The following is a 25894-nucleotide window of genomic DNA, read 5'->3' on the forward strand; positions in this document are numbered from 1 at the left end:
ATTTGAAGTTGAGTTGTCACATATCTTAAATTATCAGCCGTCAGTGCTACCAGTTTCATTTTCCCCTCAGAATGTAATGCCCTTGGAGGTTTATAAATCTCTCAGAGAAATTGAAGCCAAATTGGTACAGTTTGATATATTATTTGATGTACCGGTGACAACACTTTGAATTGAATTCTTTACTCAGTCGGTTGCCAGTGCAGACTTTATAGTTGAAAATGCATGACGCATTCACCCAAACAGGGAAAATCAGTCTTCTGTAGTAGGCTAACCTTGCTAAATGATGATTTGGTGCTCTGCTGGCTTCTGGGAAAGGTTGCCCGTTGATGTATGTTTGTCAAAAAATGGTTCATTTATAAAACACTATAGATGAGTACTTCTCAACCTAGTCCTTGGGGCACATCCCACCAGTTGGGTTTTCAGGATATCCACAATGCATATGCATGAGAGAGATTTGCATGCATTGCCTCCTTGGCATGCAAATTTGTCTCATGCATATTTTATTATGGATCTCCCAAACATTTGACTACCTAGGTGTGTCCTGAGGACGGAGTTGAAAAGCAGTGCTATAGATGACATCTTTATATCAGGGCTGTGGAGTTCATACACACAACCTTCAGCCCTCTATTTTTCTACTGTGTGACTCTGATGCCTACTGCTATTAGGATTTAAATTTTTTTGGTCTGGATCTAAAGTGCATATTTACCAATAATTTAGATCCAGGTAAAGATACATAGATATATAAAAATGATAAATCTTCCACATATAATAATGATGTAAGTTTTTATTTTGAAATCTAGAGTCAGAGTTTATATATTTTACCAACTCCCAGTTTTACACCACCCAAAATTGCTTCTGACTCTGACTTCATAACCCTGCTTTACAAACATAGAAACATGATGAAAGATAAATGACAAATGGCCCATCCAGTCTACCCATCTGCGGTAACCATTATCTCATCCTCTCTCCGAGAGCATGTCTCAAATTGTGTACCATTGCACAGTGGTGTGCCATAAGAGATTCCAGAATATTTTTCAAAATTCCCTTCATAAGTATACACTAGAATAGATGACATGTATGTCACGTACGCAAGATTCTGTCAATGTTATGAGCATCATTCTTTGATGAGGATCATTCTTTAATGTGATTGGTCCTTGAAAACGAACATCAAGTAAATTTAGTTTTATTTTTTATGCAGTACACTTCTCCCTCCAAATTCATGGGTTTAGGACTCATGACTTTGGTTATTTGCGAGTTTCTAAACCCTGACCCACCTCCCGGACCTCTCCATGCTATACCTGGTGGCCTAGCGGTGAAGTGGGGCAGGAGCAATCTTCCTACGCTTCCCCCCATGCAGAGCCATCAACAAAAATGGCTGCCATGAGTTCTCGTAGTCTCACGAGACTACAGCGGGAACTCATGGCAGCCATTTTTGTTGATTACATGGGGCAGGAGCATAGGAACATCGCTCCTGCCCCACTTCACCACTAGACCACCAGGCAAGGTGTGGAGAGGTCCAGGAGGGAGGCGAGGGTGGGTCAGAGTCAGCCCTAAAAGTTATTGGGAGAAGTGTAGTTATCCTAACTTGAGCAACAAAGCAATCAAGACTTTGTTACCGTTTGGATATTCTTATCTTTGGAAACTTGGATTTTCAGCTCTGACATAAATTAAATTGGAAAAAAAAAAAAAAGAACAACTTGCAGATGGATGATGAAATACATGTTTTGCTTGTCAACTACTGAGCCATGTATTGAATTAATTTGGACTCAAAACCAAGCGAATCAATCACATTGATTAGCAACTCTATTCTATCTACTTTAGTTTCACCATTGTTACAATAACATACATAGTAGCTTAAAGAACTTTCGATAACTCAAATTTAATTTTTTGTTGGTTTTGCAATTTTATAATTTCAAATTATAATGTGTTATGAAAAACATTTGCTTTGTTTGGTGTGCCAGAGCTAAAAAAGTTTGAAAGATGCTGCTCTAAGAGATCCCATGTGCCTATCCCACGCTTTCTTTAATTCAGACAGTATTTCCACCACCTCTTCTGGAAGACTGTTCCACGCATCTACCACCCTTTCTGTAAAAAAAGTATTTCCTTAGATTACTCCTGAGCCTATCACTTCTTAACTTCATCCTAGGCTCTCACATTCCAGAGTTCCCAGCATTTCAGCCATGAACACAGAACAGAAATATTTGTTAAGCAATTCAGCCTTTTCTTTATCAGCTTCTACATATTTCCCCACCTTTGAGTCTCACAATGCCGCTTTTGCACTTCTTCCTATCACTGATATATCTAAAAAAAAGTCTTGTCTCCCTGTTTTACCGTGTCAGCAATTTTTTCTTCCATTTGCATCTTTGCTTTCCTGACTACTTGACCAGCCTCTCTTAACTTTGCCAGATATTTTTGCGGTCTTTCTCTTTCTGCGATCTTTTGTAGTTCATGAAAGCAAGATAGTTCTCATGGATTGAAACAGTTAAGTCCTTACTTGGTAATGCTCCTGCAGTACAGCATCTTGAAGATCCGAAGCTGTTTACAGCCTTTCCAAAGGTATTTCAGTGACTTGTTGGTGAGGTGAATGCATCCCGAGATGTCCAGTATGTGAAGATAATGACACACCCCTGATATGTACTGAATGCTCAAATCGGTCAGCTAAAAATTGAGCATACAAGAAACTAGTGGATATTTTAAGGTCTGAAAAGGGTCATCACCATAATTCTTTTCTAATAGTGTTAGTTAATGGAATTGTTAAGGCTTTTAAAAATTTTACCTCTGTGTCTGTCAGTTGCTACAGCAATATCCTTTATCAACAATTGCATTGGTTTATAGACCTCTTTGCTAACATATGCTATCAACGCACTTTAGCAAATACAATGTAAGCTTGTATTAAAATTGGTTATTATTAAAACACAGTAGTAACTAGCTCTCACTGCATAAAATGGGATCTGTCAAACTGAAAAGGAGGACACAAATTTTCAAAAGGAAAGCGTGAAAAAATACTCAAGAATAAACAAAAAACACGCTTATATAAATCACTGAAACAAATTCAGAAAAATATTTCTAATAGCAAAGTCTATATCATATTTTCATTTGTGGATAGGTTGAGGAAAAAGTGGATGCAGAGCAACAGAAGTCGGTATATTCTAATTTGTAAGCTCAATAAGAGACTGACACCCTTTTTGGAAGACTTTGTAGTCTTTTGACCACACTGTTTTGGCTTCCTGAAGAAAGAATGAAACGTGGCACGTCGAGGCCAAAGAACTTCACAGAAAAAGATAAGTGCTGCTTAACAATAAATTTTTTAATGCTAATGCACAGTGTTTTACTTCAGTAAAGTGGAAGTTCTGCAATGATTGGGTGGTGAGGTTTTGGGGGGGGACTTTGTCCCCTTTTTCCTCCATGTCTCTGAGCACAACCTATCCGAAAATGAATATATGATATAGACTTTGCTATTAGAAATATTTTTCTGAATTTGTTTCAGTGATTTATATAAGCATGTTTTTGTTTATTCTAAAATGGGATTTGTGCAGAAACAGCACGAGTTAATGCATTAAAGTAACATATCTTAATAGTAGCCTGCATCAATAATTCTGCCTCTAAGGCAGATAATTTTCAACATATCTTAGTGAATCAAGCTGATAATGGCTTAATTCTTCCCTGAATATCTGGATATCTTTGATCTATAAGCTTTGTAATTTCAGTGTCGGTGAATGGAAAGATTAGGGCGGGGGTAGTTATTAATGTGGGCTACCATTAAAATGTGGTGTTTAACTGTTAATCAGGTCTCATTGCATAAGATGGCACCTAAAATACATGCTTTAATAGTGCTAAATGTGATCTATAAAACAACTGAGGGATGTAAAATGACACATCCTAACGAGCTATTATAGCATAGGTCCCTATTTATACACTGAGACCTTTAATAAGGGGGGCTATCAATTAAAATGACACTGATAACTTCCCTAAGTTTTCTAGTGGAACCACTGAAAGGTTCTCAGCCCAACCAAGAAGGGAATGACTTCTGGTCACTGAATTTTCTTCACTGCTGAATCATATCGGAACCATTCAAACTGTTGTCCTTTCAAACTCTTAAGGTTTGGAAACAGAAAATAGATGGAACATGATCTGGCGAATAGGATGGATGGTCTATAAACCAAAACCCCAACTTTGTCAAAACATCCAACGTTTTGCCAGCCTTGCAGTAATTTTTAAAACATTGCTGTGAGATAATGTTAGCATAAGGCCATTAATTCAAAAAAAAATAGAAAATTGGGGTTTTTACAGCATACAAGACCCATGTCTTCAGTCCTTAACCCTACTCTGCCCTGCAGCCCAGCCAGCTGATTAACCGTGCCCCTTAACTGTATCCATAACATCCTCTTTGTCTTGGCTGTTTAGATTGTAAGCTCTTTCGAGTAGGGACTGTTTTCTTACTCTGTACAGCGCTGTGTGCGTCTGGTAGCGCTATAGAAATACTTAATAGTAGTAGTAGTCGTAATGGAATATGCATGAGATAAATTTGTATGTGCCGCTTCCATTCCATGCAAATCTATCCCCTGCATATTCTATGTGAGTATCCTGAAAACCTGCTGTCCAGGTATGTCCCAAGGACTGGGTTGCAAAGCCCTGCATTAAAGCTATTGGCAGTTTCAGTGGGACACATAACATTTATATACCACAATACCTTTCAGATCTATGCTGTTTAACAGATTTAAAAGAAACTGAATAGCTACAGCGAACTATAAAGATTAATCTTACAGAAACTGCATATAAGTAAGTTTTCTAACAATTTCTTAAAATTCAGACAAGGTGTAGAAGTGGAAAATAGTCGGCGAAAGTCTGTATCCCAGATAGCAGCTTGAAATGATAACAAACGATTGTGATATCTTTTGTAATGACAGCCCCTGACTGATGGAAATTCAAATAATGTTATGTGTAATGAACGTCTAGAATTAGGAAATTTAAAGTGATCTACCAAGTAACTGGGTGCTGGACCATTTAGGCAGACATGGGCAACTCCGATCCGCGAGGGCCAGAATCCAATCAGGTTTTCAGGATTTCCCCAATGAATATACATTGAAAGTAGTGCATCCAAATAGATCTCATGCATATTCATTGGGGAAATCCTGAAAACCCAATTGGATTCCGGCCCTCGAGGATTTAGGACTTTATAACACAAACATTCAAAATTTTAAAAAAAACACTATAGCCTCGATAGTTTCTATTTCTAAAATTTATACACAAGACCTTATTCTGAGTCTGTATTGTTTTCTGGCTGGCAATTAAAAGAGGTATGGGGTGGGAAGAGAGGGCGTGAGTGTGGTGCAGGGGGGGGGAACGTGGAAGGAAGAGGGCGCCACCTACCCTCGCTAAGCTACTGCCCTAAGCTAATGTTCTCCCAGGTTAGGGGTGGGCAATTCCAGTCCTTGAGAGCCGGAGCCAGGTCAGGTTTTCAGGATATCCACAATGAATATGTATGAGATGGATTTGCATGCACTGTCTCTTTGAGATGCAAATCTATCTCATGCATATTTATTGTGGATATCCTGAAAACCTGACCTGGCTCTGGCTCTCGAGGACCGGAATTGCCTACCCCTGTCCCAGGTTAAGTGTGAGAAACAGGAAATAAGAAGCGATTCTCAACCTAGTCCTTGGGAGACACCCAGGCAGTATGCTTTCACTTGTATTCATAATAAATATGTATGAGACAGTTGCATGAAAAGCCGTCTCTTATATGTTCACTGTAGACATCTTGCAAACCTGACACTGTGGGTGTAGGGTTGAGAATCTTGGGCTTAAAATATACAGCGATAACATTAAAGCTTTGAATTTTAAAAATAAGATAAAGACTCCAAACTATTTCAAGATCAACTTTTGCAGTTAACTTGCTATTGCCTTTTCAGTACTCTTGACCACCACGCCACGGTTGATGTTGTTAAGACTCTACTCTAGGTGGTTTCATTACATGTTCTGTGGAGATCTTGGTTCTTGCTTTCTCAAGTGGTTAAAATATGCAGCAGCATTAAAATGAGAGGGTACTAAAATGTTTCTAAAGCTTTAAAATGTTGAGTAGGGTGTGGCCCAATTTATTTGAATGATTAAGGCTGTGATCAGCATTGCATGTGAGGAGTTTAAGTAGCTATGGTTAAGGAAAAAGAAAAATACAAATCAGAAAGTTGTATGTTAGGGAAGGGCTTGGCAGCTTTGTTTAGTCTCATAGGAGTTGTCTAGAAAATGTACATTGCATAATATTGAACATTTAAATGTGACAAGATTTGTAGGCTTTTTAGCTTATACATCGTATAGAGCAGTGGTTCCCAAACCTGCCCTGGGGGACCCCCAGCCAGTCAGGTTTTCAAGATATCCCTCTTGAATATGCATGAGAGAGATTTGCATACCTGTCACTTCCATTATATGCAAATCTCTCTCATGCATATTCATGAGGGTTTTCTTGAAAACCTGACTGGCTGGGGGTCCCCAGGACAGGTTTGGGAACCACTGGTATAGAGATTTTTCAATAAAAGCTGAAAAGCACTGTAGACATTTGAAAAGAAGAAAGGTATTATTGCACTGGGTAAAATTCCAAGCTATTTTTTGAGCTAGACATGGTGGTGAAACAGGAAGTATTGCAAAGTAAAAATGTTTCACAGAGGGTTTTAAGTAGGTAATCAGGTTTTCTGGGGAAAAAAGTTTTTTAATATGCTTGCCATTATATAAATAGATACTTTTCAGTATCTAATTTATCTATTTGATGTAAAATTCCATATATTTGCATCCGCTTAGTCTCAAGTGGCACTTTACCATTTAATATGTAAATGATTTGGCACAGTTGGCTCAGAAAAGCCTCGCTGGAAACTGAAGGCTTAACCGGATGCTCCTAGAAGAACAGACCTTGGTTCATTACTCAGACAATGAAGTGCAACTAGAATTTAAACTTCTTAATGAGCTTCACTTTAGCAACAGCTGCCAGTATTATTTCTGCAATGTTTAGTCTCCAAAATGTGTTTCAAAATACAACACACACTCAGTCTTCTGTCCTTACAGCTTAAGTCCTGACTCGCTAGTGGATAAGGATGCCTGAAATATTTCAATCCCTTGTACAAGTTGAAAGTATATTTGAATAAAAGTTATAAAATAGACATTTAAAAAGTATATAGAGCATTCCTGTAAGAATATACTGTAAAAATATTGGGTCTTTTCCAGATAAGCCCCGCCACTAATGCAAAAAATGCACAGGCGAAAACTTAAGCCCCGCCACCACTAATGCAAAAAGTGCACGGGCGAAAACTTAAGCCACGCCACCTTATAAATTATTAAACTATTGAAGCCCTCCGAGGAAATTATTCACATGATTTGAATAATGACTTGGGAGGGTTCACTTTCCCCAAGTATTCACTTAGCATGGTGTTAGCTAAAACTGTGGCGGGGGTTAACTTTTTGGCGGGGCTTATCTGGAAAAGATCCAAAATATTAATGCAAAAAATATGCTGGTTGATATTCAAAATGATTTAAATGGCCAGAAACAACTGCTGACTGATTAAATTACTTGTTTGGGGCTCTCTCCTAATTTTCAGCGACAACTGATTCTTACTGCTGAAAATGAGCAGTTAGCGCCCAAGTGAAAATCAGCTGTTTGGGGGCATTTCAGGGGCGGAGTTGGCACTTAATCGGTTAAGTGTCAATATTCAGCTAGGATAACTGCATCAATGGAACTGCATAAACATAGGCCTGTTTTTAAACTTTCCCTAAAGTTCCTATGACTTCCCGTGCTTATATATGTTCAAGCATTATCTCGCTCAAGTTTTGAAAATACTAGCTTAAATATTTCTGAAACCTAAAGCTATTCCATTTTGAAGAAAAACATAAAAGCGGGACAAAGGATGGGCAAGCAAAGTCACTTCCTGGAGAAGAAAGGTGCTCTTTTGCTCTTTTGAGCCTGAATATAAAAGTCTGAAAGAGAAGGAGGGGTGATGAAAGCAATTACGAGGAACACTATTTTGTCCAGGGATTGACCTATAATTTATTTATTTATTGTATTTTTATACCATGTATTTATTATTATTATTTTTTATTCAATTTTCAATACTGTTCTCCCAAGGGAGCTCAGAATGGTTTACAACATGAATTTATTCAGGTACTCAAGCATTTTTCCCTGTTGTTTAAAAGCAGCCAGCTGATTAACCGTTCCCCTTAACTGTATCCATGACATCTTGTTTGTCTGTCTTGCCTGTTTAGATTGTAAACTCTTTCGAGCAGGGACTGTTTTCTTCCTCTTTGTGAAGGATGGTAGGGGTACATAGAAGAGATATGGCCAGTAGGAAAAAGGAGGTATTGATGCCCCTGTATAAGATGCTGGTGAGACCTTATTTAGAATATTGTGTACAAAGTCTGGAGACTGCACCTTCAAGAAGATATAAAAGGATGGAGTGGGCCCAGAGGAAGCCAATTAAACTGGGCAGTGGTCTTCATCATAAGACGTATGGGGACAGACTTAAAGATCTCAATATATATACTTTGGAGGAAAGGTGAGAGAGGGGAGATGTGCTAGGGATGTTTAAATACCTATGTGGCATCAATGTGGATGCAGTAAATCTTTCATTTGAAAGGAAGTGCGTGAGTGAAAAGGTGATAGGCTCAGGCGTAATCTAAGGAAATACTTTTTTACAGAAAGGGTGATCGATACATAGAATAGTCTCCCGGTCGAAGTGGTAGAAACAAACACTGTGTCTGAATTAATGAAAGCATGGGACAGGCACATGAGATCTCCTAGGGCAGTGGTTCTCAACCCTATCCTAGGGGACCCCCAGCCAGTTGAGTTTTCAGAATATCCATAATGAATATGCATGAGAGAGATTTGCATATAATGGAGGAGACAGGCATGCAAATATGTGTTATGCATATTCATTAGGGATATCTTGAAAACCCAACTGGCTGGGGTCCCCCAGGACAGGGGTGAGAACCACTGTTCTAGGGAGAGGAGGAGACAGTGGATGTTGCGGATGGCAGACTAGATGGACCATTTGGCCTTTATTTGCCTTCATATTCCTATGTTAGAGATGAGGCCTCTTTACCTAGTCATTCCTAAACCTAATTGCAGCACCAACTATGCTTTATCAGGAAAAGAATTACAGCCAGTCAAAAGACAGGAACTGAATGTGCCATTTTCAGTCCATTTAATCTGTAATAGAAAGGGTGGTATCTTCCATATGTTAATTGTAGCCATCCAATGCTGTTCAGCAGCAGACTAGCAAAACACAAACTGCATTTATGAGTTTGAACACTGCACATTCAACCAGCTGCTTTAATGGTTGTTAAAATATGTCTAATTTTAAATCTGTCCTATACTAAACATGAATAAAGCTATGATAAATTGCAGAAGCCTATTTCCTATAGAGATGGAAGCTAAGCAAAGAAGATGGAGGTTATGTATGATCAGTGTATGTTACCTAGCCCTTGACAATGTGTCCTGCTTTATTTCTTGAATGTTACGCTATTGAATTCCTGCTCTCATTCCATTATACCTTTGGGCATCCAGCAATCGCAAGTGCTGTGAGCTTTTGACAGCAGAATGCCACTGCTTTCATGCTCTGATTGGTCATCTTTAGGCAATGTGAGACATCGAGTCGTTCCAGCTCCTTCACCTGCTGACAGAATTTCTGCAACACAAAAAATACAAAAGTAGAAGTTGGAGCAGTGCAGTGGTGAAGACATTGTTTATTGAAAGCGTCTGTACCAGTACTAATGACTAGGCAGTCAATTCAGAGCGGTCGACATGCGCCTCTGTAATGGTGTTAGGATACAGAGTTAGAGTGTTTCTGTGATGCTTATCCATACATGAGCGTCAGATGGCGTTCTTTGATGGTTTCGGTGCTTTTGGCATCCCGATATGGTGCATGTACATATCCTTTATGGACAATCATTTAATCATTAGCATTTAAACCAGTGGTTCCCAACCTTGTCCTGGAGGATCACCAGGCCAATCGGGTTTTCAAGCTAGCCCTAATGAATATGCATGAGAGATATTTGCATATAATAGAAGTGAGAGGCATGCAAATCTGCTCCATGCATATTCATTAGGGCTAGCCTGAAAACCCGATTGGCCTGGTGGTCCTCCAGGACAAGGTTGGGAACCACTGATTTAAATAACTACTGGCACAGCAGACAGGTTTGAAGAGCCCCTGTACTCATTCATTCCTGCAGAAGTTAAGTTTTGTGTGCTTTAGAACAGTGGTCCTCAACCCTGTCCTGAATTGGCCACTGGTGGAAGCAGGAGACTTAGCTAGATGGACCATTGTTCTGCCTCACTATAGCTACTCTTATCTTCTAAAACAGTGGTCCCCAACCCTGTCCTGAATTGGCCACTGATGGAAGCAGGAGACTTAGCTAGATGGACCATTGTTCTGCCCCACTATAGCTACTCTTATCTTCTAAAACAGTGGTCCCCAACCCTGTCCTGAATTGGCCACTGATGGAAGCAGGAGACTTAGCTAGATGGACCATTGTTCTGCCCCACTATAGCTACTATTATCTTCTAAAACAGTGGTCCCCAACCCTGTCCTGAATTGACCACTGATGGAAGCAGGAGACTTAGCTAGATGGACCATTGTTCTGCCCCACTATAGCTACTCTTATCTTCTAAAACAGTGGTCCCCCAACCCTGTCATGGAGGACCACCAGGCCAATCGGGTTTTCAGGATAGCCCTAATGAATATACATGAAGCAGATTTGCATGCCTGTCACCTCCATTATATGCAAATCTCTCTCATGCATATTCATTAGGGCTGGCCTGAAAACCCGACTGGCCTGGTGGTCCTCCAGGACAGGGTTGGGGACTACTGTTTTAGAAGATAAGAGTAGCTATAGTGGGGCAGAACAATGGTCCATCTAGCTAAGTCTCCTGCTTCCACCAGTGGCCAATTCAGATCATAAGTATCTGGCAGAATGCCAAAAAGTGGTAAGATTCCAGAATCTAAATGAGAAGCAAGATTCCATACTACTGCTCCCAGGGATAGCAGTGTATTTCCCCATCTCTATCCCAATAGTGGACTATGGACTTTTCCTCCAGGATCTTGTCTAAGTCTTTAATTAAGCACTGATACATTAACTATTGTTACCACATTTACTGGTCAGGCAGATTCCTCCTGTCAGTCCAAGAAGCAGGAGCCTGGTCTGGGATGTAAGCCTTTATAACGCTGGCATTGCAGAATAGCAGTTCACAGATCTGTATGTTTTTCACAGACTATAACATTTAGGGAGAAGAATTAAAGAATAAAGGGCCTTTGTTAGACCCTACACAGAGTATAGGTGTCAGATTTAGGTACCATGCTTTAGCAAGGATTTCAAAGAACCTGAGAAAATATAGATCAGGTAAACATTTTGAGGAGAAGAAAGGATTGTCCTCTAAGGCATAGGGGATGGGATCTGATATAATAATAACCGAAAAACCGTGAAGTTCTATGTGGTTTACACAATTTAAAATACATTTGAAATACCATAAAAGCAGAAGGAAATTAGAGAGTAAGAACCAATAGCTAAAAACTCTAAAATCTGATAATTACATAGTATAAAATTTTTACAAATTAACTACCTAAGTACTTCAGAAATAAATGTGTTTTTAGATGTTTTCTAAATTCCCCATAAATTTCAGTAAAAATGAGCAATTGATCTAGATCTTTGCCCCATGCTGCAGCTTGATGTGAAAGAAGATGCTGGTGATATTTTTTAAGTTTGCATCCTTTAATAGGCGGAAAAGCAAAAATCAAATGTGAAGTTCTTTTATGTCTATTAGTTGTAAAAGAAAAAAGTTCATTTATAGTACTTTCCTGTGGTATTATTATATACAGGTACACTCCTCCCTTCATATTCGTGGGGGCTTAGATGCAAAGCCAACTCATGATAAATTTGCGAATAACTTTAGGGCCAACTCTGACACACCCCTGCCTCCCTCCTGTCTCCTGGACCTCGCCACACCTTACTTAGGGCTGACTCTCATTCCATCCACACCTCCTGAACCTCTCCACACCTTATTTTTAAAGCCTAGTGGTGAAGTGGGGCAGGAGTGGTCTTCCTACACTCCTGCCCCGTGCAGAGCTGAGAACAAAAATGCCTGCTGTGAGTTCCCGCTGCAGTCTCGCAAGGCCACGGGAACTCACAGCAGCCATTTTTGTTTGTGGCTTTGCACAGGGCAGGGAATGTAGGAAGATTGCTCCTGCCCCAATTCCCTGCTAGGCCACCAGGCTTTAAAAGTAAGGGAAGGAGCGATACATAAGACGGAAGGAAGGCTGGGGTGGGTCAGGGTTTAGAAACTTGCGAATAACCAAAGTTGTGAGTCCTAAACCTGCAAATATGGAGAGGGCCTGTACTTATTTTGGTCCTGGAGCAATGGAAGGTTAAGTGACTTGCCCTGAATCAGAAGGAGCTGCAGTGGGACTTGTACCTAAGTCCCCAGCCACTGCAGTAATCATTAGGCTACTCTTGCACTCCAAAGATGAATGAGCAGCAGAAAGATAAAGGTATGGAACAAACTTCCAGAAGAAGCTCTCCTAGTTTCATCCAAAGATTTAAGAAAATTTTGAATGTGTTCTTGAAGGGAAAAAACTTTAGGAGCTGATTTACATGAATTATTCAAAGAACTACAAGGATAGAAATCATGAAGGCAATTTTTCATGTAAGAGACAAATCTGACTGCAACAATTTTTTTAGCCTTTCTCTAAATCTGTGGAGCTACAAGTGAATCAGTCATAGAATATGTAACTTGATATATTTTGGTCTTTCTTCAGCTTAGCCTCCAGTCTGTCTACGTTGGCCAAAATCAACCTTTAAGACTACATTTTTATGAAAAAGTTGCCCGTTGAGAGTTCTTGTGGCAAAGCTGCAGTCGACAGTAGCAGCTGAACAAACCTCACTTTCAAGCACTAGTTACTCGTGAAAGCCAGCAAAAGAGATTAGAGAATGTTCTCTCATATTAAATAAAACCTGGAACCTCCTGAGACTAATGCCATTGGAACAATATGTTCATTCTCCAAAACTCTCCTTCCATTATCTTTACACAGTTTAGTGCCAAGAGAAAGGCTTAAACTGATCATTTGTGCATTGTCAAACCATGAAATTATGGAGAAGGGGAAACCTCAAGTACCAAGAAACTGTGACCTACCAAACAGTTCCTATTTTGGTGTCCACAATGAATAGAAAGTTTTAAACCAGCAATTTACATAATAAGACATATTTTTCCTATTTTGACTAAATTGTAAAGGAAGTCTTAGAATACGCTGTAGTTAATGGAAGGCAGGATCCATGCCTAACAAAGGCAAGACGTTATATCCAAATTGTTACAGTAAAGAAGTACTGAGGACTGGTACATTGAAAATAAGAAATATCTGTAACGGGCTCTGAAGGACTGTACATTCAGCTGGAGTGGGGAGGTCACCAGTTAAAAGTTGTGAGTGTCCAGGGAGAATCTGGCAACAATCGATAATTAGCTGAAAAAGATCAGGAAGAATAACATGAGGCTTGACTTAGGGAATCTGTACTTCCCAGCACTAAGGAGTTAGAAGTGACTGAACAGGTGATAGAAATGTCCCAGTGAATTCTGATTTCATCAACTTTTGAATCCTCTCCCAATGAATTGCATCCAGATCAGCTAGTTGACGTGTGAATTCTGAAACTACTCATTAGAGGTGTACCAAGGGCAGGGTGGTGGGGGGCAGCCTGCTCAGGGTGCAAATCATAAGGGGGTGCTCCAGCCCTGCACCATTCCCTCTATATGGCCCCAGCCCCCTTCCATCCCGCACCTTCCTTTAACCACCACTGATGCTGCTTCTCAGTGTAGTTTGGGAGAGCGAGGAGTACTTTGCCCCTCCCAAATGAGCTGCCCGTCCGTACCCCACCTCTTTTCCTCCAGCAGGAAACCACTCTCCCTTCCCCACACTGCAGCTTGTAGTCTTTGGGCTGTCAGCAGCGTCAGTCAGCTAAACACAGTGCCTTCAGCAGCCTGGAAGCTTTTCTCCTGTTGCCACATCCTGACTCTGCGGGGACAAGAAGTTGAAGCAGGAGGCCACCAAAGGCAGCATGATTAGCTGACTGATGCTGCCAGCAATCTGATGATTGCAAACTTCAGCCTGAAGGAAAAGGAAGAGAGAGAGAGATATCCCAGATCCCATAGGTTTGCGTTTGTTTTTCAGAATGTGGCTGGCAGTAGAGGCAATTCCTGCTGTGTCCCAATTTGATGAGTTTTTTTGGCTCAGGTTGTGTGTACATAATTTGAGATGCAAGATGCTTGTTGGGGCTCCCTCTAATCCTATACAGATGAAACAGTAGTGAAACAGGCGATGAGGTTAAGAACTTAAGAATTGCCGCTGTTGGGTCAGACCAGCGGCCCCCAGGTCAAAGACCAGTGCTCTAAATGAGTCCAGCTTCACCTGTGTATGTTCCAGTTTAGCAGGAACTTGTCCAACTTTGTCTTGAATCCCTGGAGGGTGTTTTCTCCTATAACAGACTCCGGAAGAGTGTTCCAGTTTTCCACAACTCTCTGGGTGAAGAAGAACTTCCTTATGTTTGTACGGAATCTATCCCCTTTCAACTTTAGAGTGCCCTCTCGTTCTCCCTACCTTGGAGAGGGTGAACAACCTGTCCTTATCTACTAAGTCTATTCCCTTCAGTATTCTGAATGTTTCGATCATGTCCCCTCTCAGTCTCCTCTGTTCAAGGGAGAAGAGGCCCAGTTTCTCCAATCTCTCACTGTATGGCAACTCATCCAGCCCCTTAACCATCTTAGTTGTTCTTCTTGGACCCTTTCGAGTAGTACCGTGTCCTTCTTCATGTATGGTGACCAGTGCTGGATGCAGTACTCCAGGTGAGGGCGCACCATGGCCCAGTACAGCGGCATAATAACCTTCTCCGATCTGTTTGTGATCCCCTTCTTCATCATTCCTAGCATTCTGTTCGCCCTTTTCGCTGCTGCCGCGCATTGTGCAGACAGCTTCATCAATGTTGCTTACTGTATAGAAGCCCCCTGGAATAGGCTCTTTATAATAATAATAATAATAGTTTATTTTTATATACCGCCAAACCATCAGTTCTTGGCAATTTACACAATAGTAATTACAAGTAATTAAAATACAGATCCAAATAACAGTGTCTTATAAAAGAAAATAGCACAATTGAAAAAAGATACTGACTAACAAAATGCAATCCTAACTTGTTCAAAGTAAGATACGCACAATACAAATTATTTATACTAAAATAGGTAGGAAACTGTAAACATTGTTCCATAAAATAATAAAAATCCACTTATCATGATAATTTTAAATCGATTACATTTTGTATTGTTTAAATAGATAAGTTTTAAGGTCTTTCTGAATTTGACAATAAGTAAGAGCTGGAGAAATAAGAGCATTCAAACATGAATTCATTATTCCTGCCTTAAACGCCAGAGTCCTATAACCAATTTAAACATCCCCCCCAAGCTAATCTAACCTCTATGCCTCTAGTTCCCCACCTCCACAAATGAAACAGTCAAATGACACCTACAATATCCTTATCCAATCTTCATTTGATTGCAGGGTGGTCTAAGGACAGGAAAGGAAGTGTACTGTATGTTGTTTTTCGACATTTGTCTCCCAACAGGTCCCACAGGAGTCTGCAATGTGAAGAGCGACTCAGTGAATCTGCCAAGGAGGAGTGGCTCAGGAAGCCTGTGGAGAAGATGGAAGAGAAAGCTGGTAGCAGAGGTCTGGTCACTAGCCTAAGACTGCAGCACCTTGAAAGGATTTGTCATGCTGTGGTGTGATAAGTTGGAGTTACAGAAGACAGGAGAAGAGAATCCAGAAGTGAAGGGATCCAATGTGCTTTTCTTGTATTTCTATCGTTATGAGTTGAAGCCTATATTTGCCTTGTGCCAGCCTTAAACAAATTTTTGAGTAAAATTCCCTTTTACATATTTGGAACAGATATTCAAACTAGATCATTGTTTTATTGGAGCCTGATCGTGGGATAAGGGTGAGGAAAAAAGGCATCCCAGCAGAAGTGCCTTGAAAGCTTGTCTTTCCCCTGCCTTCATAGCTCCAAGGATCAGGGGAGTGAAGCATCAGCCCTGCCCACATAAGAAATCTGAGGCTCAGTTCAGCATTGTTATGAGGGACCTGAGGGATAATCGTCTAAATAACTTCTGCAAATTTAATATCCGGAGCATGAGCTCAGAAGAGGATTTCTTTAAATCTTGTACTCAAGAAGTCATGGCTTAAAACTTAAGGTTCCCTGCTGTCCAAGGCAGGAAGATCAGTTTACAGAAAATCCAATGAAATTCACTGATTAGCAGGAGACTGTAAAACCAGCTATGCTTCACACAAGGCCAAGCAGCAGTAATAACACTTAAATGCAGAGCAGGATTAACCAATAGGCCAAGTAGGCACATTCCTAGGGCCCAAAATGGTCAGGGGGGCCCGATGAAGGAGGACATCAACATTGTTTTTTCCAAACGGCAATGGGCCCCTCCAGCATCGATCGGCAATGCGAGCCCCCCCCCCCCCCCCGATCGGCAACGTGGGCTCCACCCCGATCGGCAATGCGGCCCCCCCCCCCATCAACGGAAAGTAAGACAAGCAAGCAACGCGGGTAAGAAAGGCAACGGGAACTGTAATTGTGCAAGCGGTGCTGCTTGCCCAAAGCTTCCCTCTGACGCAGCTTCCTGTTTCCGCCTGGGCGCATGGTGGGGTGGGGCAGGGCAGGGGGCCCAGTATACATGTGTGCCTAGGGGCCCTCGACGAATTAATCCTGCCCTGCTTAAATGGGATTGCAGTTAATCCACAGCAGGGGTTCGTGAAACTGGAAGAGACAAATGAAACAGACCGTAAACCGGGACTTTAATATTATCCGGGTATTCTCATGGTCTAGCACAAAACAACATATTAATACAGACTATTCACCGTTAATACGAAAGAAGCAGTTTTTGATTGCATTGACACAGAAGCTCCAACACTTTATCCGCCTCATTCTGTAACTTGTCACCTACGCTTAGGCACCAAGGCACTGATTCTATAAACAGCGCCTAACTCGTAGGCGCCATTGAGCGCAATTGTCAGTCATCCACTAGATGCCATTTATAGAATCATGCCTAGTGACACTTAAGCAGTCGTAGGCACACTGCCATTTCGGCCAGGGTTTTCTTGGCCCACATGAGTGCACCTAAGTTAGGTGCCTACCGGCATCTAAGTCAACCCACACCCAAAATCCATTCCCCAACTACGCCGACTTTCTGGTAGGCATCTCAGGGCAGATGCCTACCAAGCCTACCAGCTAATTCATGTTTTAGATCATTTTTTAGGTTACTTTTTGATGATGTTTTTTCAATTATCACTGCTGATTAAGCTAATTTAAAAATTAAGTTAGGCATGAGGCACCAATAATTGGCTTTTATACACATAGGTGCTACTCTATAAAATATGCACCAAAGTTGCTTACCTCTGAATTCTATATAAGTCGCCCAAATTTGGGTGCAGATTGCATATATGCATGTAAACTAATTAATGAGGTGTTAATCAATAATTAGTGTTAATTGGGACTCATTTGGAGTTATGTGTGCATCTGCCCTGAGCTTTATTTTATAACATGTGCGTCTAAATTTCATAGCACAACTCAAAAAGGGGCATTCGCATAAATTAGATGCGTTGTTGGATTTGTGCACCCAGCTGCCACCAGTTGGGTGTGAGAATTTACATCAGGCTTTGGCAAGTGTAAGGCCTCACTCCCAAAGTTAGGTGCAGGAACAACCATGGGCGTCGGAACGGGGGAGGCCACAGAGGTCATGACCTCCCCAAGAATTGGCGGTCGCCGGTCAGTTATGGCTCTACTCCTCCACCCACCTCCTCCCGGTGCTGTACTTTTAAATCTTCAGACAGCTGCCGCGCAGCATCAATGAGCAGGCCCTTCATTCTACTTCTAGGGGCAGGCCTGCTTGTTGACATTGTGCGGTGGGTGCCCAAAAATTTAAAAGTACAGCGTTGGGAGGAGGTGGGAGCTTATGAGATGTCGTGCTGCAGGACTCTGCTGGGGCCTAGGGCAAAGCCCTTGGGGCCCTCCCCCAAACAAAACAGTGTTACGCTGACTATGGGAAGAACACTAAGCTAGTGTTTTGCCCTTACATAAGAACATAAGAATAGTCTTACTGGGTCAGTCTAATGGTCCATCATGCCAATGTAGCTCGTTCTCATGGTGGTCACTAGAACCTGGCCAAAACCCAGAGAGTAGCAACATTCCATGCTACCGAACCAGGGCAAGCAAAGGCTTCCCCATGTCTTAATAACAGACTATGGACTTTTCCTCCAGCAATTTGTCCAAACTTTTCTTAAAACCAGCTACGCTATCTGCTTTTACCACAACCTCTGGCAATACTAGCTTAGCCTGGATCTTAACAGCACCTAACTCTTTGAGGGCCATTTACTGATTCTGGCCTGTACTGTGAGGGGGTGTACAAGTGGGTAAGCTCTTGGGGTGCATATTTAAGAAGCACTCAGATATGCAAGCTCTTTTTCTCCCTTTGCAGCACTCTCTCAGTTTTCATGGATTATTCCACAGTAGGCGGAATCTATATCAAGGCATCACAAATAACGTGAACCTTGGTCTTGAATTATAATCTCAACATCTATGTCATCAGGGTAGAAACAACCGAACAGGAAAACTAACCTTACAATATTAAGAAAATACATTCATTTTTTTTACAGTTAGAAAGATTAATTCCCAGATATTGGTCCTGAACACCAGGAGGAAATAATTTGATTTGTCTCAAATAATCTCTTTCCAGATACTCAAGGATACAAGATTCAAGAAATAGTAATTACAGTGATACCTTGGTTTACAAGCATAATTCGTTCCAGAAGCATGCTCGTAATCCAAAGCGCTCGTATATCAAAGCAACTTTCCCCATAATGGAAACTCAGCTGATTCGTTCCACATTGTTCCTCACTCTTGCTTTAATGGCGCGTCCCGAGTACGTCCAATTTCACCCCCCCAACTTAGAATTATACTCAGTTCCAGTAAAACAAAACAGGGAGCATCCCTGTCGGGATTTTTGAATATGACTGTTACTTTGTTGAACTAGGACAGGACAATAAAGCGGCGTGGGAGCGGCGCAGATCGCCTCTTTACTTACTTTATTAGCCATTCTCTCGCGCACCATTTCAGTCCTGCATTCCCTCTCCTTCAAAGCAGGATCCATCCGCCGCCAGTGGCTGGGGAACAACAAACCGGCCCCAATCAGTCTTCTTCCCGGCTCGAAGGTACAGTAGGTCGGTCCGGCGCCCCCTTCCCAGATCCCTTAGCTGATTGAGTGCCACTTTCAACCCACGTCAGGTGCGGCGCTTGGGATTGGCTGTTGCTCGCTGATGGCTTCTCTTAGGTTGGGCGCGCGCGGGGCTTGGTTTAACGGTGTGGTGGAGGAGGACAGGCTTTGCTTCAACTCTGAGCATGTCGCCGAGCTTGTGGGGCGGCAGGGTTAGAAAATCAACTTAAGCTGCAGGTAAATTTTGCTCGTTTTGCAAGACAGCGCTCAGTTTGTGAGTTACAAATTGCTGGAGTGTTTTGCTCGTCTTGCAAAACACTCGCAAACCGCGTTACTCGCAAACCGAGGTTTGACTGTATTTTGATACACATTTATCCACAGAACTTTCAGCGCAGCCTACCTGTCATTTTGCACTGTCTCCAGTACTACAGGTAGGTTCTTGTAAATGGCCAGGCTCCAGCAGTTTACACTTAACAAAAGCCAGACCACAAAACTGTAAAATCAAAAATCAAAAGATAAACATGCAGAGGAGAGCTGTAAATAGGTCATTCCCTACTGGGATTGTATCAAACTTACTGTAATAATTTAACAATATAAAGCACGACTGTATGTCGTTTCAAACACAGAGGGAAAAAGACCTCGGACAACTATTATGTCGTTTCAAAACAGCCAAGGCTGATCAATTGAATGAAACATCACTATAATCATCGGTCATAAAAAAAACCCTCATGTGCATATACATAATCCATAATAATAAAATGCTAGAGCGCGCATGCGCTCTCGAAAATTCGTGCAGTGTGGCGCCGTGAGGTGTGCGTCTGTGGCAACATTCTAACCTCATGGCGCATGCGGGGGCTGAAGGCGCGCAACTGTGCTCTCTCCCTGCCTCGGCGCGTCACCGCCCACCCTCACTCACCGCTGCCTCTCACTCGCTGCCTGCCCGCGTCCTCGCCATGTCACCTCACTCGCCGCCACCGCCGCCGTGGATCCTCTTCAGAGCAGCCTGCAATCGTGGCCGGATTTAAAGAACCTCGCAGGCCGCTCTCCAACCTCATTAGCACGCTCCCTCTGACGCACAGGATTGCATCAGAGGGAACATGCTACCGAGTTGGAGAGCAGCCTGCGAGGTTCGCTAAAGCCGGCCACCACGATCACAGGCTGCTTTGAAGAGGAGCAGGCCAGAAGACGCCGGGATGGAGGGGAGGGTAAGAAGGGGATCAATACCGGGAGCCAGGGGGAGAGGGAAAGGGAAAGGGGGCTGCTTTGGGGGGAGGGGTGTGCTGGGGGGAGACAGAAGGGGCCATGGATAGGGAGAGGGAAAGGGGGCTGCTTTGGGGGGGAGGTGTGCTGGGGACAGCTTTGCTCTGGGAGGAGACAGAAGGGGCCATGGAGAGATAGGGAGAGGGAAAGTGGGCTACTTTGGGGGGGAGGTGTGCTGGGGACAGACAGCTTTGCTCGGGGGGGGGGGATACAGAAGAGGGCCATGGAGAGAGAGTTAGAGAGAGGGATTCTAGCACCCGTTAATGTAACGGGCTTAAAGACTAGTTTAGTATAATTTGGTATCAAAATGACAATATTGTCAATTGATCAGCCTTGGCTGTTTTGAAACGACATAATAGTCGTCCGAGGTCTTTTTCCCTCTGTGTATGAAACGACATACAGTCGTGCTTTATATTGTTAAATTATTACAGTAAGTATGATACGATCCCAGTGGGGAATGACCTTTTTACAACTCTACTTTGCATGTTAGGCTCCAGCTGTTACCAGCATTTGTCTGTTCATCCTACATCATCTTTTCTGTCTTTGAGGGGATCTGATTATTTCTCTGAAAGTTTCACTGTGTTAACTGATTAGCACAAAATCTTTATACTCCCACATGCAAGCACATTTTTCTCTCTATGCACTGTAGCTAAAAAGGATTTATATTCTGGTTTATTCCTTTTGCAGAAAGATTTAGGCCCTAATTTTATGAATCTTCTATTCTTGGCACATTGGACAAAGCCCAAGGTGAATAAGGACCTTTACAATTAAATTACCATCTTGGTTTATGGTGGTGATGTGACAGATGAGCAGAGTAAAATTGCCTATAAGTTCATAAACACTATTACATGGGAGAGGCTAGAATTCTGTCTTGATAATGTCCTGCATACCAACTAGCTGAGGTTTCACATTCGGGAATATTATCTCATAGAGATGAATTAATTAAACAAAACGTCTACCATGATGGTTATCAAACACATATTTTATTTTGATTAGTTTGAAGTTAAGCCTTGTAGTAAGAGATTTATTATAATAATAAAACAGTAATTAGAAATGGGTCAAAAATTGCAATTTCCATGTGGTATCCTAACTCTGTCTCTAATCAAAGTATATTCCATGTGAGGTCAGCTGGGACTGGGGTGCTGTGGAGATGACGTTGACAGCCCTTAGGAAGGTGGATGGGAGGAAGTCATAATTGCTGACAACTGTGACACCCAGGATCTTAATTTAGGTCCCATGATTACAGGGTTGCAGAATGAACCAAGATGTGTGGATCTTGGTGAAAAACTTGTCACAAAACTGTACTAAAGTGAGGTTGGAAGATATATAAAGAGGAGAAAAATCTCCACACTTAGAGTGGGGATCCCAGCTGGGCCTGGTTCAGACTGAACTGGAAGCACAAAGGAGAAGAAAATAACTGCTGGATCCACAGGAAGGAGTGGCCCTTTCTAATGAACTCAGTACAGCCAGGAATGTGTTTCAGCAATGGAAGCAAATTTCTGGCTCCCTTCAAATACAGGATATAACTTAGACAAATGGGCTGTCTAACCAGTATGTGTGTCTCAGTTCTAGAATTTATAGATAAAATATCTGAATACGTCGCTTTATTATTTTTCTTCTTAACCCAGTATATTAAGGAAGTATGTCTGAAGAGCTGGAATGCTATAAAATACCCCCACTATTATGTATAACATCCTTGCACCTCAACCGTGAATTTATGTCAAGGTCATTTCAGAGTTTCTCACTTTATACCAACTGCCAAAAATTCCTAAATCAGTATTTTCACCAATCCAGTCCGTGGGCTCCCCAAACAGGTCTGGGTTTCTTGAAAACAAGATATACAAATTAACCAGATTTTTAAATCTAAGTTAGATAAGCCTACCTCATGACTATTCATTGAAAACCAAACCTACATGGGGGTCAAGGACTGAATTGGGACCCACAAGTACTGAAAGGAGTGTGACCAGCACCTTAAAAATAAAATCAAGTGGCTTTGAGATTTGTCCTAATTGCACTGTTTTGGTTCTTTATAATCCCTTGCTAGACAATGGTTCTGTTCGGATGATGAATCCTGCATTCCACCCTATTTCAATGATGCGCGCAGTTTGTTTCTCCCTTGCACTGTGTAAGTAATAGCTGTAAACATGTATGTTGCATGGGATTCTAGTAGGGTGATTAGCAAGAAGATGCACTGAGCTGCTTTCATTTCAGGAAATACTTTTTCAAACCCTTCACTTGTTTGTTTGCATTGTCCTTCTTGTTCTAGGTTTCCTGCTCTTTTTTTCTGCTTTGGCTCACAGGATCTGGATTTTAAAAGCAATTTTCTGGGTCAGTCGTGTCAGGGATTCACACTCTGACTGTAAGCGTCTGACCTACAGTACTATACTGACATAGGCAAACTGGAAATGACCCAAGCTCTCTAGAGCTCTAGTCTTGGGAGACTAACTAAACTAAACCTTAGTTTTATAAACCGGGTCATCAACCAATTTGGAGCTCGACTCGGTTAACATTAAAAATAAAATAATACAAAAGAACAAAACAAAGGAAAATCTAATATGGGAAAGGTAGAATAATTAATTTCCAAAATGTTTGGTGAACAAGACTGACTTCAGAACTTTCCTAAATGATAAGAAGGGGCCTAAGCTTCTTAGCGAGAATGGAAAGTTATTCCAAAGTTCTGTTAGTTTGTAGAAGAAAGAATGGCTAAGTTTTCTGATAGATTTATTTTTGCCTCAGTCGAGTTTTCAAGATATCCCTAATGAATATGCATGAGGCAGATTTGTACGCTTGTCACCTCTATTTTATGCAAATTTGGCTCATGCATATTCATTATTAATGCAATATGGTGAGAAGCCTCCTAAATAGCTTCAATTTGTATTCTTGCCCTACTTTAATGAAGTTAAATTGTTGTCAACTGTCATATAAATAATTTTGCTATACTCAAAACATGTCTAATTTAACAACTTTTGAAATGCTACATTGAATAATTATTACATGTTTTGAGTATACCAAAATTATTTATATGACAGTTGTTGACAACAATTTAGCTTCATTAAAGTTGTTAAGTGCCACTGACTTGTGTACAAGTCCTATTGACTTTAATTACAGATCTAAAAAGAAATCAGTTTTTTGCTAGTCCAGAAAAGTCCTCCAGTATCATTCCCATGGTTGTTTTCAATGCGTCCAACCATCTAATTGAAGGTCGCCCTCTTCGCCTGGTTCCTTCGATTTCCCCAAACACAATGTCCTTCTTCAATGATCTCTTTCTTCTGATGGTGTGACCAAAATAAGACAGTTGTAACTTCATCATTTGGGCTTCAAGTGACATCGCTGGTTTGATCTCTTCCAGAATTGATTTGTTAGTTCTTCTGGTGGTTCAGGGCATGTGTAAAATCCTTCTCCAGCACCAAAGCTCAAATGAATCAATCTTCTTTCTGTCTTGTTTCCGTAGTGCCCAGCTTTCACATTCATAATTGACCACTGAGAAAATGAGTGCGTGAACAAGTCTGATCTTCGTTTGAAGTGTTATTTCCTTGCCTTTGAATACTTTGTTGAGAGTCTTCATTGAAGAGCGATCAGACATTATTGCCTATGTTAGATGGATATTGGAGAAGAACAAAGAATACTAAAAGCTCCTATACTTTTGCTTCATCGACTACAGCAAAGCTTTTAACTGTGTGGATTATATAAACTATGGAGAACTCTAGCATAAATGGGAATACCCAAACACATAACTCAGCTGATAAAGAGCCTCTACGAAAATCATGGTGCCGTGAGAATTGAATATAGCAACACTGATTGGTTTCCAATAAAACATGGCATCAATGATGTATCTTGTCACCTTACTTGTTCAACCTTTACGGTGAATACATCTTTAGAAAAGCAAATTTGGCTTCATTAAAGTAGAGCATGCATATTCATTAAGGGTATCTTGAAAACCTGACTGGCTGGGGAACCCCAGGACAGGTTTAAGAACCACTGTTCGAGAGAATCAGAGAGCTTGACTGACTCCATTGTATGGCATTTCTCTGTCATAAAGCAATGTCCTTGTGTGCAGTGGTCCTGATAATACTTCCTGATAATACTAATATGAGAATAATTTTGGATTTTCATCCACCTTTCTAAATAATTCTTGAAATTGCTTATGGTACCATTAGAATCAGATACAATATGGGAAACCAATATAAGAAACTTTTCATTTTATGTCTTAATATATGTTGTAATATGATCTGTTTTTTATTTATTATAAGGCAAACATTTAAACACAATTTTAAGGTATTCCAACTAAGAGCTATGAGCTTCCCAAGACCTAAGAACAAGAACTAAGAACTCATAGCTTCCCAACAGCTGGTTAGTATATGTATGACAAATGTTTAGAGAATTCTGTGGGCCACATTTGTTCACAGGGCATTGGAAAGGGTGAGTCAACTGGACTCTGGCCTGACCAACTTGCCTTCAAACCATGAACTATTCTCAATCTATAAAAAGAGGCCTTTGCTACCTTAATCGGACTCTTACAAGCCAGATTAGAGTCAAATAACAAACCTAAATAGCAAAAACAGTGTGGCATTTTCAAATAGTTGGATAATGGGAGTAGGGAGTGTCTTTACATTCCATCCATAAACTACTATCTTATTGTGATTTAGGTCTAAGATATTTGCTGCAACCGTCGACTGAAACTTGCTAAAAAAGCAACAAGAAAAATGGAAGCTACTCCTCTATTTTTAGGCATGTTGAATATAACTCAGAGGATTGGAGATGGGATGATTATTACAGAGAGCTAGAAACAGGAGAGCTGCTTCTGTTGCAACGAATGAGTTACAGCAGCACATCTAGAGAATTTTTGAAAGCCAGGAGCTCAAGGGACTGTGTGAAAGAAAATAGGAAATAAAGCAAAAATAGTATAAAAACTAGAAAAAAGTATATCAATTCTTAATTAAAGAAAAATGGCTTCTGGAGGAAGTGATGTCACCAGGGAAGATGGAAGCCTAATTTGGAGGCTCCGTCTTAAAGCCAGTGAATATCCCTGAAAGAGAAGTGATTTTGTACGTATTGGGCCAGTGTTGATCGGGTCCGGGGGTGGAGAGTATCTGCTTTCATATGGCTATGAAAAACAGAGCAGAGACAGAGAAGGCAGTGGGTTGTGCCATGGAAAAATTGTCAGGCAGACCTCCATGTGGTGTCGGCGTGCTGGAGGAAGAGGGATGGCAGTTGTCAGTAGCGCTGTCGGTGCTCAAAACTGGAGAAGCTCTCTCACGGCTGGGGATAGGATGGAGGCACCAACTAAGGCTGACCTGCAAGACCTGCTTGCCATACTCAAAACCAAAATCTCTACAGTGGCAGTGCAGGTTAAAG

At 41.3% G+C, this 25894-nt stretch overlaps 1 protein-coding gene across 2 annotated transcripts in view; it reads right to left on the minus strand.

The window, feature by feature from the left end:
- FBXL13 (F-box and leucine rich repeat protein 13) overlaps positions 1–25894 on the minus strand; it is a 163640-nt gene that overhangs the window by 3932 nt on the left and 133814 nt on the right. The window contains exons 19-20 of one of the 2 annotated variants that reach the window (XM_033959618.1): positions 9528–9662; positions 2495–2658 (exon numbers count right to left, since the gene is read on the minus strand). In XM_033959618.1, the coding sequence (XP_033815509.1) occupies positions 2495–2658; positions 9528–9662 (299 nt within the window). The remainder of the gene's footprint in view (positions 1–2494; positions 2659–9527; positions 9663–25894) is intronic. The other variant, XM_033959619.1, reaches the window with a different exon arrangement.

The sequence above is a fragment of the Geotrypetes seraphini genome, chromosome 9, assembly GCF_902459505.1.
Source record: "Geotrypetes seraphini chromosome 9, aGeoSer1.1, whole genome shotgun sequence".
NCBI classification, from domain to species: Eukaryota; Metazoa; Chordata; class Amphibia; order Gymnophiona; family Dermophiidae; genus Geotrypetes; species Geotrypetes seraphini.